General features: G+C 33.7%; 1 protein-coding gene across 2 annotated transcripts; it reads right to left on the minus strand.

Moving 5' to 3' along the window:
* Positions 1-11020: 11020 nt before the first annotated feature.
* On the minus strand, positions 11021-16684 carry LOC107458443 (transcription termination factor MTERF4, chloroplastic). 2 transcript variants are annotated; one of them, XM_052252006.1, is made up of 4 exons: positions 16220-16684; positions 13079-14755; positions 12238-12294; positions 11021-11238 (listed from the first exon to the last, which is right to left on the minus strand). In XM_052252006.1, exon 2 carries the CDS (start codon positions 14725-14727, stop codon positions 13153-13155), a length of 1575 nt encoding a protein of 524 aa, XP_052107966.1. In that variant the 5' UTR covers positions 14728-14755; positions 16220-16684; the 3' UTR covers positions 11021-11238; positions 12238-12294; positions 13079-13152. The 2 variants fall into 2 exon arrangements, with proteins under 2 accessions (XP_052107966.1, XP_015932134.1); XM_016076648.3 differs by lacking the exon at positions 11021-11238 and having other exon boundaries at positions 11526-12294.
* Between the last annotated feature and the right edge of the window lie 6 nt (positions 16685-16690).

Below are 16690 nucleotides of genomic sequence, written 5' to 3' on the forward strand. Positions count from 1 at the left end.
AGAAACTAAATTTTTTCTCAAATCTGGAACATGAAGTACATTTATTAAACTTAATTTCTTTCCAGATGTAAAATTTAATTCCACACTTCCTTGACCACAAACTTTGGCTGAGTTGTCATTGCCCATCAAGACTTCTCTGTTGTTCACTTCTTCATATGTTTTGAATTGGTTGCGATCATTGCAAACGTGAACAGTAGCCCCAGAATCTAACCACCACTCAACTGATTTTTCTTGTGTTGCTATGTTGACTTCTGTAACCATGCCAATATGCATGTTTTGTACTTTTTCTACAACTATAGCAATTAGATCCTGCTCTTCCACTAAGTTGGTCTTTGGTGCTTCCCTTTTCAGAAGTCTACATTCTTTGATATAGTGTCCTTTCTTGTGACAATGATAACACTCTCTTTATCTCTTCTTATCTTGCTTTGAATCTTTAGAGAACTTTCTTTTCTTCTTATTGGTATTGTTTTCACCAATATAATTCACTTTAGAACTTTGAGAAAGATACACAGCATCACATTTTCGATTTTCCTCCTCTATACGTATATGCCTTAGTAATTTCTCAATTGTGAAGTCCTCACCAAGATGTAAAAGTTTCTTCCTATAACCATTCCAAGATGAAGGCAATTTTGAAATAATTGATCCATGACAAGCATAGTATCATTCATAATAAATTCAAAATATTTCATCATAATAAACTTATCTGTTCCTTGTCGTTCGGTATTGTACTTTTCTTCCAAAAATTTCCAAATCTCTAATGGTGATTGAATTGATATGTAGAGATCATAGAGTCGGTCGGATAAAGTATTGAGAATATGACCTCGACATGCAAAAGTATCTTCATCACGTTTCTTTTTCAATTGAACAATCTTTTCTTTCTCTTCCGGTGTGGAATTTTCAGCGGCATCGGCAATTGGTGTAGTCTTTGGGTCAATCACATATGCAAGATTGAGAACTGAAAGAAGAAACATCATCTTGTCTTTCCAACGGTTGAAGTTCGTTCCATCAAAGCGATCTAATTTGACAAACTCTTGATTCATGACCTTGAACGTAGTGTCTTGATCTTGTGCCATCTTCAAGAACTATCTCTCTAAAATTGTTGGGTATATGAAGATGGTAAGATGACAAAATCTTATATTTGTGTAGTGGTTTCAAGGCACGATTAGATCGCTTTCTTTAGAGAGATATTTGTCCCCACACTTAGTTGCTATAGGGTTGATGACAATACTCTCCCAAGATACAATGAAACCTAAGAATTTCTTAATTAGCAATAGTAAGAAATTCTCAACTCTCTTGAACAAAGAAAATCTCTTAATAGTAGTGTAAATTGTACGCTTAGTACTTCATTTCTGAAATAGTGGACAAGGACTTATTTATACATATTACACGTAGCAATTATGATTAGTTACGTATACAAATGGTTGTGTCATTTCTATTGCCAATAGATACAATGTTTTGAACATATACAACTCTTAAAGAGTTGTGTCCCTTTAGCCAATAGACATAATGTTTTGAACATATACAATCCTTAAAAGGTTGTGTCCCTTCAACCAAATGGTACAAAACGGTTAGTAACCGTTTATTAATATTAATAATATTAATTAATCAAATTTGTAAATACCCTTCACTTTTGAACCACCATGTTGACCCTTTCGGTCGTTCACCATCAATATCATCTTTGATTCTTATTGGAAAAGGATGCTACTTTTTTGTTAACCACACTCTCAATAGTCAATTCTAAGTTCTAGTCCAAGTCGCAACACGAATGTTTTTGAATTCCGTGTTAATATTTGTAATAATTTTACTAAATTGCATCCTATTACTTGCAAACGAAATAATTTTAAATAAGGTTGAAAATTTGGCGATCATATGATGTTTGCACAGGTGTAACAACCCTATTTCGTTTACAATGTAAAGAAATACGTTCAAAATTACTTCGTTTACACTTTAAACAAAATATGTCTATATATGGGAGTTTTGTTTACGGCGCCACCAAAAGCCAAAAACCTTTTATTTCCTTCATTTTTCTCCTATCATCAGATGCCATTATCCCCTACCCGAGGGAGGCTGGATTTGACAACGTAGTGCCGTTGAGAGACTTTGTTTTCGGTAACTCGATGATTATAGTGTTTGTGGAGCGCTGGCGTCTAGAGACCCACACCTTTCACATGCCGTGGGGTGAATGCACGATCACATTTCAGGACATCGCCTACCACCTCGTGCTGCACGGTAACGATGAGCCCGTTGGTGGTTGCTTTCGTGACTTCCAGACTTGGTACCACACCGGGACTTGGGAGTTGGTTGAGCGTTTACTTAGTGTCAGGCCTCCTGCAGTAGTGCAGTAGGAAACGCAGAGGAGAGAGGCTTTTTCGCTGAAGCTTACATGGCTTCGGGAGCGGGTCCGACAGATGCCACCGGATACTACCGATCCGGACACCTTGCGACAATATGCGAGGAGCTATATCATGTTGATGATCGGGGGCTACCTACTGACTGACAATTCCAACAACACGGTCCATCTCTGGTGGTTCCCGCTGCTAGATGATTTCGAGAGGTGTTGTTCCTTGTCCTAGGGTTCTGCGGTGCTAGCATGGACGTACTATTTTCTATACAGTGCAGCCCACCGCCACACCACAGACATTGCGGGGTGCACTCTTCTGTTGGTGTCTTGGATGAGTTGGATCTACCAGAAGTTTCCTAAATGGTGTCCACTTGATCGACGTATTTACATGTAGCCAATGGCTGCGAAGTATTTGTCACGTTATTTTATTTACAATTATTATCCGTTTTCGCAATTCAATTACATTGGCAACTAATTTATTTCTGGTTTTGCTTGGATTTGTCCCTAGGTTGATTAGGAGGAGTAGTAGACCAGGGATCACCACTAGCAGAGAGTCCTATGAAGGCATTACTGTGGGGTGAGGTAATCGAGTTACAGCTTTAAGTTGTTAACATTTTTGTAGTTTATTGAAAATAGTTAAAACGTATATCGATACTGATAACTAATTCACTTCCTTAATTTGTAGTTCATGTGGACCCCGTACGACGATCTCACACTTCAGGATATGTGTCCTTTATGGTTGAAGGAGGAGGCAGAGTGGGAGACCTGGATGTCTGTTGTCCCCTTCGTCTGCTTCAACATCGTAGAGTTATATCAGGTTGACTGGGTAAAGTGCCAGTTCAATGGCAAGTAGCCTGTTCCAGGGGACACACACAAAAGGCAATTAGAATACACATATACAACCAAATATCCACTACTACTAGACATTATGGCTAATTTGCGAAAGAAAAAGGTTTAGAAGAAGTAGTGAACTTGTTGTGAAGAACACAAAGGATTGCACATTCTTTTATAGCGGCTAAAAATTTGTCGTAACATATTTCGTTTACACTGTAAATGAAATAATTTTGCACGTATTTCGTTTATACTGTAAACGAAATAAATACGCATCAGCATATCAGCCTTATTTTATTTACAGTGTAAACGAAATACGTGCAACATTATTTCGTGAAATAAATAATACGATGCAATTTCATAAAAACGGTACAAATTATTTATATCCATAAATAATATATTTATTTCATTTATATAAAAAAATCAAAAAATAAGGTAGTATAAATTTTTAATATTTTAAAAATTAAAATATAAACATATTTATTTTATTATATAAATATATTGAATAACATCTTAAAAATAATATACATGGCAGGGAAAGAAATTTTTTTTAAGGTGACTATATGGTAAGGAACTAACATTATAACCATCAATTTCAGTTAATACTATAACAGATTATCAAATAATTCTACAGATCTACTATACATTTAAACAATATTATTATCTAAGTTTAATTAAATAAACTTAACACTAACAAAAACTATTCTCATTAAAAAAAACGTGATTACACATGCATACATCATTCTTCCAACCAAGTCACTTACGTTCAAGCATGGGGTTTTACGTTATCATCGTTGTTGTCTTCTTCTTCTTCAATTCCTCCTCATCCTCCTCTTTTGCGTGTTTTCTCCTCGTTGTCATCCTTTTATTACTACTACTATTGCTATTATTGTAGTAGAATGTGAGGAGATAGAGATTAAAAAACAGAAATTAAAAGACTAAAACTAAATTAGGTCTCTGTATTATGTTTAGTGCAAAGACTAAGTTATGTCTTTGTATCTCACTTGATTTCAGATAAATACAATGATGAAATAAAATTATTTACAAAAATATTCTTAGTTATTAAAAGATGTTGTTAAAGTTTTTCATCATTGTATCTAAAAATTTCAGTATCTTATATCCTAGAATTAAAATTTTAGTTTTAGTCTCTAACCAGTAAACACAATATTAAATTGCAATTTTCAGACACAATATTAAATTGCAATTTCCAGTCCCAATCTCTAGAAACAAACAGTACGAAAAAGTTTAAAATGATTGTGGAGAGAGAGAGACTTACTTGCTTAGTTAGATAGCTTGCTGCTATTTCTTCTTCTTCTTTGTAAGTTTTACTTTTGAGAAAAAGGTAGAATCTGCTCTCATTTCACGAGCATCTACACCAAAAGCAAATGAGCCACTACCACATCCACCGAAGAATTAGCTTCCTAACATTTCGTAATGCATTACCAATCTTTCTCCATGGCATTTGTTTTTTTCTCTTTTCCTATATTCTCTGTTTTTTACATTGTTCTCTAATTTTATCCTTTTTTTTCAGATTATTGTTATAGACTTGATCTAAAGTTGGACAGAGAGGATTTAATTTGTGAATTATCCCTTTTTCCAATGTCATCAAGGATAAACACAAATTAAACAAAATACATATCACACTAAAATGGTCTAAAAATTAATAATAAATTCAATTATATGACAAGATAAATAAGTTTCTTCATATCTATTGTTGAGCACTCCAAATATTACATTTGTCTTATTTTATTTTTTTTCGAAATAATTTTATCATGCTAACCGTTACTCATATCATTCTAATTTCACATACTCACCTCTTCATCCCACTTTTATTACCATGCACTTATATCTATGTGATCTACTTTACCCAATAGTTATTGTTTGTCACAGCCACACTCTCTTATTCCTTTCTTGTCTTAAAATTACCGGTGTTCCTAAATTTACCCCATTATTTACACCAAATGCTTTATTCCATGAATTTTATTTTTTAGGTTCAATTGCTCCCAAGATATACGTTCCTTCCCATTTAATCCTGATTAGCACTTGATGCATAAAAGTATTGATTTTTTGTTTCTTATTCGGATTAACTACCAATTCGGTATCTGAAAAATTCAATCGCTGATAAAAGGATTTTCGAAAATTGTGCTTTTAATCGAATAATTTGAGTCATTAATCTCGCAAAAGCCAGGTTGTGAGAAGATAATAAGCACACATGTGACCATCTCGAAGATGTGTCTATTAGTACCATAAAATATCTAAAAGATCCACATGGTAGATGAATAGGTCCACATATATCGCTTTGAATCCTTTTTAGGAATTCAGGGGACTCAAATCCAACATTTACTGATGATGGCCTTAAAATTAACTTTCCCTGAGAACATGCAGCACAATAAAATTCACTAGATTTAAGAATCTTCTAGTTCTTTAGTGAATGTCCATGGGAGTTTTCAATAATTCTCCTCATCATGGTTGTTTCCGGATGACCCAATCTATTATGCCAAGTTATGAATTCATTTGGGCTAGTAAACTTCTGGTTTATAATGGCATGTGATTCAATTGCACTAATCTTGGTATAATTTAACTTTTCTAATATAACATTTTTATTTAAATCATGAGTTGTGATACATAAATACTCATGATTTTCCTCGTTCATAATCTCAATATGATATCCATTTCGGCGAATATCTTTAAAACTCAACAAGTTTCTTCGAGACTTGGTAGAAAACAGTGCATTATTTATTATGAATTTTGTTCCTCCGGGAAACAAAATTATAACTCTTCCGAAGCATTCAATCACATTGCCTAAGCCAATAATAGTATTAACATGTTCTTCTTTTGGCACAAGATGGATAAAATATATATCACTTTTAAGAATAGTGTGCGAACTTGTACTATCCGCAAGGCAAATATCTTTAGAATATGTCCTTGCCATTTTTCTTCAAAGACAAATGATAATAATAATAATAAAATAAAAGAAATCTGCCCATGTGTTTTCATAAAGAAATCTGCATCTGGGTTCATTATAATTACTGTGTACGTTGATGATTTAAATATCATTGGAACTCTTGAAGAGATTCTAACAATTATAAAAACTCTAAAAGAAGAATTTGAGATGAAAGATCTTGGAAAAACTAAATTTTGTCTCGGCTTGCAGATCGAGCATATAAAAAATAGGATCTTTATTCATCAAACAACATACACAGATAAGATCTTGAAAAGATTTTATATGGATAAATCACATCCATTAAGTACCCCAATGATAGTAAGATTTTTGGATGCGGAGAAGGATCAATTCCGTCCTAAAGAAGAGAATGAAGATATCCTTGGTCCTGAAGTACTATATCTTAGTGCCATTGGAGCGCTAATGTATATTGCTAATAATACGCAACCTGACATTTCATTTGCGGTGAATTTACTAGCAAGGTATAGTTCCTCTCCAACCAGAAGACATTGGAGTGGAATCAAACAAATCTTTCGATATCTTCATGGAACGGTTGATATGGGATTGTTTTATCCATATGAATCCAAAGCACAGTTAGTTGGCTATGCTGATGCTGGATAATTGTCTGATCCGCACAAAGGGAGATCTCAAACAGGATACTTGTTCACATATGGTGGAACAACTATATCATGAAGATCCACAAAACAGACGATTGCGGCAACATCCTTTAATCATGCCGAAATACTAGCAATACATGAAGTTAATCGCGAGTGTTTTTGGCTGATGAGTCTGATTTAATATATTCTGTCATCATGTGGACTGATTGATCATAAGATAGCTCCAACTGTCCTGTTTGAAGATAATACAGCATGCATTGCTCAACTTAAGGGTGGATACTTCAAAGGTGATAGAACAAAGCATATTTCTCTCAAATTCTTCTTCGCTCATGATCTTCAAAATTAGGGGACAATTGATGTCCAACAGATCCGCTCAAGTGACAATCTGGTAGATTTATTCACAAAGTCACTCCCAAAATCCTCCTTTGAAAGATTGGTACATGAGATTGGGATGCGCCGATTTCGAGACATTAAATGATGTCAGCAAGAGGGGGAGACTGTACACTTTTTTTTTGTCAGGTTTTTTTCCCATTGGGTTTTTCTTGACAAAGTTTTTAATGAGGCAGCCCCCATCACAAAGGATATTGTACTCTTTTTTCTTCACTAAGAATTTTTCCCACTGGGTTTTTCTTTACTAAGGTTTTAACGAGGTAATAATCCTAAATGGTCATCCAATGGGGAGTGTTGTGATAAGTATGGGACGTGGATGCCCATTTCCTATATGAGGATTACATTCTCAAGAGAGAATAAAATTAATGAAAGTTGAAAATATTCCTTTTATATGCCTATAAAAGGAGGTTAAGCCTCCGTTGATATTACACAACAGCATATCATTAAAATAACTCTCTTTCTCTCTTATGTTACAATACTTCTTTCATTCTCTTTATATTTCTTTATATTATATTTGTTACATCTTCCTTATTTATTTATTTAGTTATTTTATAACACGTCGACAAAATAATTCTAAATAATTTAAAAATAGAACAAAATAATCAATAAATATTATATTTTTTTGTAAGTAACAAAAGATTTTTATATTTATCAAATGACTTATTCATCTGATTTAAATTTTTTGTGACAATTTTTATATGTGACCCTTTTAGTTGTTCATCATCATTATGTTCAAAGCTTCTTTTTTTTTTCCAGCAGGTGCTGAAATGAATTGGTTTGACTAAGAGACGAACGCGTGTGGTTACCTGCTGTGAGATGCCAAGACAGGAAATGAGGCAAAAACCTGTCGGACTGATGTGGTGTGTTTACGCTATGGAGTGGCAAGAATCTGTTGGATTAATATTTTGTTAATTATTATACAATTGGGTTGGTCTTTTTGTTGCTATTGGGCTTTTATTTGGAGGAAATTTTTTTTTATATGTATTAAAAAATTATTTATATTCAAAAATAAAAAATATTATTTATTCAGATTTTTTTTTTTTGCCTTGTACGCAATTCACCCAATATCTTGGCCAAGTGTGTCTAGTTCACTCAGTTTGCCAAAAGATTCGGTGAACTACTCTCTCCATCAGTTTACCTAGTTTTTCAACAAGTTATAAAAGACTCCTTCCCACCTCCATTACAAAAAACATGCTAAATTGCAGGTTTTTTTTTTGGTTTTGTGGCGATTTTTAATCTCCGCAAAATACGTTATGGCGGTTTGATAAAGTGACAATGTTCCGTGTCCTTAAATAAAATCAACTCAATTTTTTTTCATCCTGGTTTAGTCATTTTGAATTCAAAATTTGAATAAAGTATGGTTTTTGTCTCTAACGTTTGGAGTAAATCCTAAAGTTGTCTCTAGTGTTTTAATTGTCCTATTTAAATCCTTAACGTTTTAAAATTGACTCAATGTTGTCCTGCCGTTAGGGATCTGTTAACAGAATTGACGACGAGACAAAATTGAGACGATTTTGAAACATTAGGAACTTAAATAGGACGAAAACGTTGGGAACAAAAATGATACGTAGAAATAAATTTCAATTTTGTATTTCAATAATATCAATTTTTTACTGTACATAGTATTCAATTATTTTTAATCACATCTAAGTAAATTACACTTAATCACATTACTTTCATTCTAAATAAATTTATTTTTTTATAATTTTACACTTAAAGTAATATAATTTTGTTATAAATAAATAAATTTTACACTTTCATTCTAAATAAATAATGTAATGCGATTAGAATGAAAGTGTAAAATTATAAAAAAAATTATAAATAATGTGATTAAGTAATGAAAGTATAAAATTTATTTATTTATAAAAAATTACATTACTTTAAGAGTAAAATTATAAAAAAATTATTTATTTAGAATGAAAGTAATGTGATTAACTGTAATTTACTTATATGTGATTAAAAAATAATTAAATACTATGTACAGTAAAAAATTGATATTATTAAAATATAAAATTAAAATTTATTTCTATGTATCATTTTTATTTTCAATTTTTTTGTCCTATTTAAGTCTCTAATATTTTAAAATTATCTCAATTTTATTCCGCCACCAATTCTGTTAACGGATCCCTAACAACAGAACAACATTGAGCCAATTTTGAAACGTTAGATACTTAAATAGAACAATTAAAATGTTAAAGACAATTTTAAAATTTATCCCAAACATTAGAATAAAAACAATAATTTACTCTTGAATTTTAATTAGATTAAAACCATTTTGTTTGGACTTGAACGCCACTTCAGTCTTCTCATCCATGGGAAAGCTAAAAATACCGCTTCAAAAATCTTGTCCTCGTACCAAAAACCTCAATATAAAACAGCTAAAATAAAAATTGAGAAACACACTTAACATTAGAAACAAAAACGGTAACCCCTAACAAAAATAGGCAACACTACCAAAAACAATCCAATAAACAAATTATCGTCATTACTATAAGATTAAACTTAGGTCACATGGTATTTTTCTTTCTCCCCATCTCAAAGGTTTTGGATCTATCGACTACAGTTGAAGAGAAAAAATTGGTAAATATGTAGAAAATGTGTGGCTATGTATTGTACCTAGAATTAGAGAGTTGTCCAATTCATTTAAAGTACCTAAAATTGAGAATTATCTAATCCACTTGACCAAAAAAAAAAACTTAAGTGAATTATCATCTAAATTATCATCTAAATTTGATTAAATTTTTATTTAATAGTTCTCAACTATCAACTTTACGTCAACTGAATTTCTACCTTAAACTTAACTACCAATTTCAAAATTTAGAGAGAAAAAACTGATGGAATTGTCATCGAACAGAACCGATTTGTCAACCATCGCATCGCCACCCACACGCGTCATTCATCGCCCACACGTCACTTTCATCATGTGAAGAAGGGAATTACCTTCATCACCAGTGCATAATAACAATCAAGTAATTTTAATATGTGCTTGTAATCTTGCAGTCAACCTAATTTTACCACGAGGGTAAATGGCAATGAACTAGCGGCTAAATTAGCACTTACTCAGATTTTCAGAATCTCGTCTTAGGCTAGAACGTTCTATAGGTCTTAAAATTTTCAGGTTTATAAGACAACATTTTGTATCTAAGTAACAAAATAATAACAATCAAGTAAAACACGTTTCAACATGTAATTTTTCTAACATGTCAACTATGATAACAATTTTGAGATTGAATCTCCCACAAGTCACTTTCCTTAAAACACCGCCCTTCTCTAAATTGCTAGCTTCAAGGAAAGTAAAAGAGGCATGATCATCATCTTTCGGTCATGAATTGTGTTATCATGCTTATGCCTTGTAACAATCGTAAAATCCAGTCTTTAGCTACCTTTATTAAAGCGAATTATAAAGCTAGATTCTCATTCTCCTTTAGGCTATTTTACCTTTTCTTTTCAGTTAAATGATTAAGTTCCCAATAGTCTCATTCCCACCATTTTTCTAGGCAGGTTATGGAACGACTTCACAATGTATGCAATTATTTATAGTTATTTTAATTTTGGACTTTTCATAAACTTGCCTTTAAAGTGGAAAGAAATACAAAACTATATCTGTTCCATCTTCCCTTGAATAGTTTAATTCTCATACTTTCTCACTTGAACTCCTTTCCGAACACCAAAGACTAAAGGATCTGCACATTGGAGAAAGCACTAGAGATTTTTTTGGTGATGATCAAGTCATTTTGAAAACCAAATTCAATTAAATTAGTCTAATAAGTTGAAAAAAAAAAAGAAAAGACGCATAAAAAGAAAAAAAAAAGATTTTATTAAGCTTATTTATAAAAATAACTTATTCACCTAATACTTTTCATGATTTTTTGTTTTTCAAGCTTAACATTCATATTTAATAACAGTAGCAACAACAAAATCTTATCTCACTAGATGAAATCGATCACATAGATAAGACAATACCATCAAGTCCTATCATATAGCTTAACATTCATATTCAACAAGAAAAAATTACCTCCACGTCTAACATTACCAAACGATCCTTATCTTGCATAACGAGCAAACATACACCCCTCTACCGTTTGACGAGATGTGGAACCAACCCATATGGGTTATTACTGTTAATTCAATAAGATAGCAGAATAAGGACGCACAGTATTTCTCTTATCGACTGGAATATGAAGCTGCTGATTGCTAAAGTGAATAAAGAATGTTATCTTGGTAAAGTTAAAGTTGGAATTGGTGTTTTTGACATTCAGACTAGCTATCAATAGTTTAGTATTGCAATATAGCTTTAAATTAAACTATAACTACGTCATCTTTATATGACAAGTATCTTTCCTAGTTTTATTTTTCTATTCCTGAATTTGCCTTTTTGGTCAGCACGTGAGATGAGATAATATGGTGCTCATAATAGTAGTAGTAGAAAGAATATTATTATTACTTTTATTATACAAACTCCAATTAAAAAAAAAAATTGAATTTGCATCGACATTGCTTTTCTTCAACCACATCAAGAGAGCGTTTCAAGGATCACTTAATAATAGCAAGGAAGAAAGAGATACAAGATATACTTCTTCACACATAACAAAAGAAAAATGATAATACAGAGAAGTAAGATGGTCACTAACCTCTAACAAGGGTCTTTTCCTATCAAATTAAAACAGACTAAATACACGGATTAATCCTCAGAATTCTAGATTGAATACTTTGCTCTTAACAAATTTTATTCTCTAGAAATCTTTAAGAATGACCCCAAGATAGATTGGTCCTTCTGTTGTTTTGAAAGGAAACTAATTTGTCTTATAATAATATTTTTTGAGACTTAATTGTTTATAATAAATCTGTTAGGGATTTATTTGCCCAGCATGCATATTAAAAATTTAATTGAAAACAACGGAGGGACCAATCTGTTTGACGGAAATAATACTCGAGGACTTCTAGAGAATAAAAATTTGTTGAGAACCAAAAATGTCCAATCTGAAATTAGTTGGGGACTAATTTGGGTGTTTACTCATTAAAATAACACCATGAACAAGCCAGAAACTGATGGAGAGAAAACTCTGTATTTTTCCTATTCTTAAATCATAGGTACCCTTCACAATTTTAACACATACCTAAGTTGGTTGCCAGGTGCCAAACATGTCACTTGGTTCCTTGTTATACGAGAATAGCTGGAAAAATAGAACGATACATATTAGTATCCAAGAAAAACTCAACTAAACTCCATGAGCAAAGAAAATCAAACAATTGCTTGAACATCATGATACATGACAAAGGATAAGAAACAACGAAAATTTCAATTGTATGCATCAAATTTTGAAGAATGCTTCGCAATGCAAACAAACATAATGGATGTTGAATAATATGCTTGCTAAAAGTCAAGAAAAACATACTTGTGCATGGTCATAAACAAAAGGACACGGTAGATGCCACACTCCACAATCCTTAATCCCATGCTGACAAGCATGGAGTTGAACAAATAGAATGCAGAAAGGGAAAATGATATACGTATCACTGAGGCTGACATGCATGAACTTGAATATAGAGAAGACAATATCACAAGAAGGTAAAGTGATATACATATTACAGTGGAATCCGATATGCTCTTAACATGTCAAAGACAGGGAAATGGCCTTACTTTACAAGAATTGCCTCTTGTTTAATTTAAACATGTGACGAGAATCCAAAGAGAACAAAAATAAATAACAAAGGCGGTTCTCCTTTAAAATAAAAGGATTATAGTCACTCTTAGTTTTTATGCTTAGTTATTGAGTCAACTTCTCATTCACATTTCCCAAGAACTTCAGCATTAAGAATACTATAGATGATATTGAGCATCACTCTGCTTTATCTTCAACTTATAAATTTACTCCTTTATCTTATCAAATAAACAAGCATAAGATATACAATACAAACAATTGGAAAAACCGAAAATGGGCCCCTGTAACAATTTACCTTTTCAATGATACAAAAACGATAGTTGAGCAATTATTATTGCCCAGGTATACTAGTTGAAGTTGCGCCATCATTTAATCATCATCACTATCATCATAATCTTCATAGTCAGAACCCGATTCATCATTCCTTGGTTGCATCAGTGAATTCATATCAAATGATGGTTCAGTTTCCATCTCCTCCATATCAATAGTGTCATATTCCATTCGTTGCTCAAACTTCTCATCAGAACAATTAAGCATCCATGAAAGAGAACACTTTAATCCTTTCTTAGCAATCACCTTATGCCTTGGTTTTACAGTTGACTCCAGACCATACGTGAAGAATGCTGGGAAAATAACCAAGTCTTCCAATGACCTTTTCATATCTATTTGGAAGTAATCAAAGCTAAGTTTCATAATGTCGATGTTTAAAGCGAGCAGTTGAGGGCATCCAACAATCATCTTCCTCATTTGCTCTAAAGAAAATCCACAATCCTTAAGAAAATCAACATGTTTCAGCATAGGTCCTTTGGTGAGGCTAACTACCTGCGGCATCTTCTCAACAATTCTTCCGAAATCATTAGGATCCACGTCAAGTACAGTGTTGAGTAAACTCCTCTGATTCGCAAGCTTTGGTTCTAGGTCGATTCCGATTATGTCAGGATATTGAGCAATTATAGAGGGAAGTAATGTTCGCCTGACATTAAACTCTTCAAGGGACTTCACATTGGGCTTCACCTTCTCGTCTAACCCAAATCCAAGAATATAAGGTTTTTTCTCTATCAACCTAGCAACAGCTAACCTTGGAATCCCCGAGCTTTCCAGAAATTCCACAAAAGGTTTGATGATTCTACCAACTCGCATCCCCAAAATCTCTGGATATCTAGTTAAGACCCCTCCAACTTCTCTTCTGGATACACCAATCCCAACCAAATAAGCAACTGATGTGCTCATGGTTCCCTCAAGTTTGAATCCTAGCACTTCAGGGTACCTCTCGAGAACACGAGGAATATCATTTGGCTTTATATCCATCCCCTCAAGATACTTGATCACCGGCACAAGATCCACAACCACACTCGCATGAAGCACTTGTGGGTATCTCCTCAAAAACTGAGTGAATGTGGATTTCCTGACTCCCAATTTACCAAGGTAATCGAGCACCGGAATCATATTCTTCTTGACACTGCAGCCAAGAACAAGTGGATAATTGTTAATATCTTCAATTGTAAGTCCTAAACTGTGAAGAAAATCTATGCGTTCCCTCATAACATCAACTGTCACAGGAAGTTCAAGACCATCTAGCTCATCAGGAACAATGCCAATTCCCCGCAAAAACTCATAAACCTTTTCACGCATCTCCTCCCTATCCTTCTTCATTACTGACAAACTAGGACGAATATATAACGACGAGCCACCTCCCCGCCTCCTACTCACCGGACGCGACTCTGCTGGTGAATCCACATGACTGGAGGCCGATGATGTCCTATCGGCAACAGAATACTTAAGCTTTGTAACCAAACGCATCCTCCTCATGCAGTTACATGGCAACCGAAGTGCCAATGCAGTAGCACTCAACTTAGAATAACCTAAAGCTAGAATAGGCATTTCTGTAGGAGCAAACAAAGAAGCCGGTGCTGTTGTGCCTCCAGAAATGCTCATTACTCTCATATTCTAAAAGGATCAAGTACCATTGAATCTGCAGAAACAAAAGGGCATTATCATCCACTTCGAAAAGCCATGGTTGAGTATAACTGAAGCCAGCAAACAAGTTGAACGCTTTTAACGAATGCAGAGAAAATAAATACCAAAAATGAAGAATTTATTGACAGAGAGTCCCAAAAGCTTATTATTTTGAATTGAATTGAATCACAGAATCTATTAAATAATTAGACATAATGATATTCCACAGAAATGCAATCATTCGTTCAGATTAATGAAAATAGACAAGAGAATCCCAAATAAATAAATCAATCATCAATGCAAAGCCATGCAATTTGAACAAATCTCTAGAAGATAACATGTTCATAGAAACAAAATACCAATCCGAGAAAAAAAAAAGTAATTTCCATTCTGACCAAAATGGAAAAGACAAAAACAATAGTGTTCTTTCGAACGAACTACTAGAAAATGAGAAGTTAACAAATAAATTAAAAGGACAAGGAATAATGAAATAGGAGTTGAAAGAGGAATACATAGATTGAGGAGAGTGTGACAGGTCCGTCACTGCCGTCAAGGGTGGTGTGCGCCGTAGGCACCGGTGGGCGGAGAGTGGTGGCGGGTGGAGAATTGGGTTTAGACTTCGGAGTGAGTGAAAAGGGTCCAAACAAGAGTGAGATGGATAATGGAAACGGGGAAAAAGAAAAAGGGTTTTACCAAGGTTGCAAGACTGAACCCGTCATTAAACCGATCAAGTGACTGGTCCAACCAGGGTCAAATCATAGTTAAACCAATTTAATTAAATATATAATAAAATTATTAAGAATTTAATATATAATTTCAGATATTCAAATTCAATAATTTCTAAACTAATTACAAAGTTTCATAATTTCACATAATAATTTATCCATAATTTATCATTTAAAGTTTCCGGTTATAGAATAAAAATTTTCTAATTAATTTTTAAGTTCAAATAAAATAATCAGCAATAATATTCATCACATCTGCAACAAAAAAAAAAATCAGAATAAAAAAAGTTCAACAATAACTTCTACTAATAAAGTAATCAAAAACTTCTAACAAGAGTATCATTTTCATTTCAAACTTCAGTTAGTTACCGTGCTAAACTACATTATAGAAAACCAAGAACCATATCATCGTAACACAACAACAAAAAATTCAATTCAATTACAAGTTCCTAAGCCTGCTAAATATAAGAGAGCCAAAGTATATAATCATATTTAGTTTTTGTAATTCTAATCAATTAATCAGCAACATGGTTCTGATTTCTGAATCCAAACTAAACTGAAAACACATAAGCAACAAAAACTAAATTGAATCCAATTCCAAACTCAGAATCCAAATTAAATTGAATTCAGAACCACATCAGCATTCAACAAATTAAATAAATAATCCAATTCCAAACTCAGAACACAAACTCAGCTCAGAATCTCAAAAATTAATGGAAAAAAAAAAAGATGAAACTGAAGAAGAATTGGCTTACCGGAGAGATGGCGAGAGATGAACGGCTATGACAGAGTGCTCGCGGTGACAGTGAGCTCGCAGTGAGAGTGTGAGAATGAGTTACCTAAAATCAGAGGAGCAGAGACCACCCAGCAGTAACGGCGAGGCACGACGCGAAGCAGAGAAAAAACAGCAAGACTGGCGAGGAGGCAGAGAAGCAGAAACGACCCACCGCGAGGAGCCGAGAAGCGGCGACGACCCACGGGGAGGAGCGGAGCAGCAGCGACGGCGCACGACAGACACACAATGAAGAGAGACTGAGTTGAGAGTTGAGACGCGCAGTGAATAGAGTGGTGGGTTTGCTGCCTTCGGCGATGGTGGGGGCTGCGAGGAAGGGAGGTGAGCTCGGACAGAGAGAGGGAGAGAGAAGGGGCTCTGAAGTTTGAAGGTGGCTGCAACTGAGCCTCTGAACTCTGATAGGGTTTGGTTTAGGATAGGGTTTCGGTTGAGA

This window comes from Arachis duranensis, chromosome 7 (assembly GCF_000817695.3).
Source record: "Arachis duranensis cultivar V14167 chromosome 7, aradu.V14167.gnm2.J7QH, whole genome shotgun sequence".
NCBI lineage: Eukaryota > Viridiplantae > Streptophyta > Magnoliopsida > Fabales > Fabaceae > Arachis > Arachis duranensis.

What these genes read in the sequence shown, in the direction of transcription:
- LOC107458443 (XM_052252006.1), bottom strand. Translation starts at nt 14,727, where the DNA reads ATGAGAGTAATGAGCATTTCTGGAGGCACAACAGCACCGGCTTCTTTG.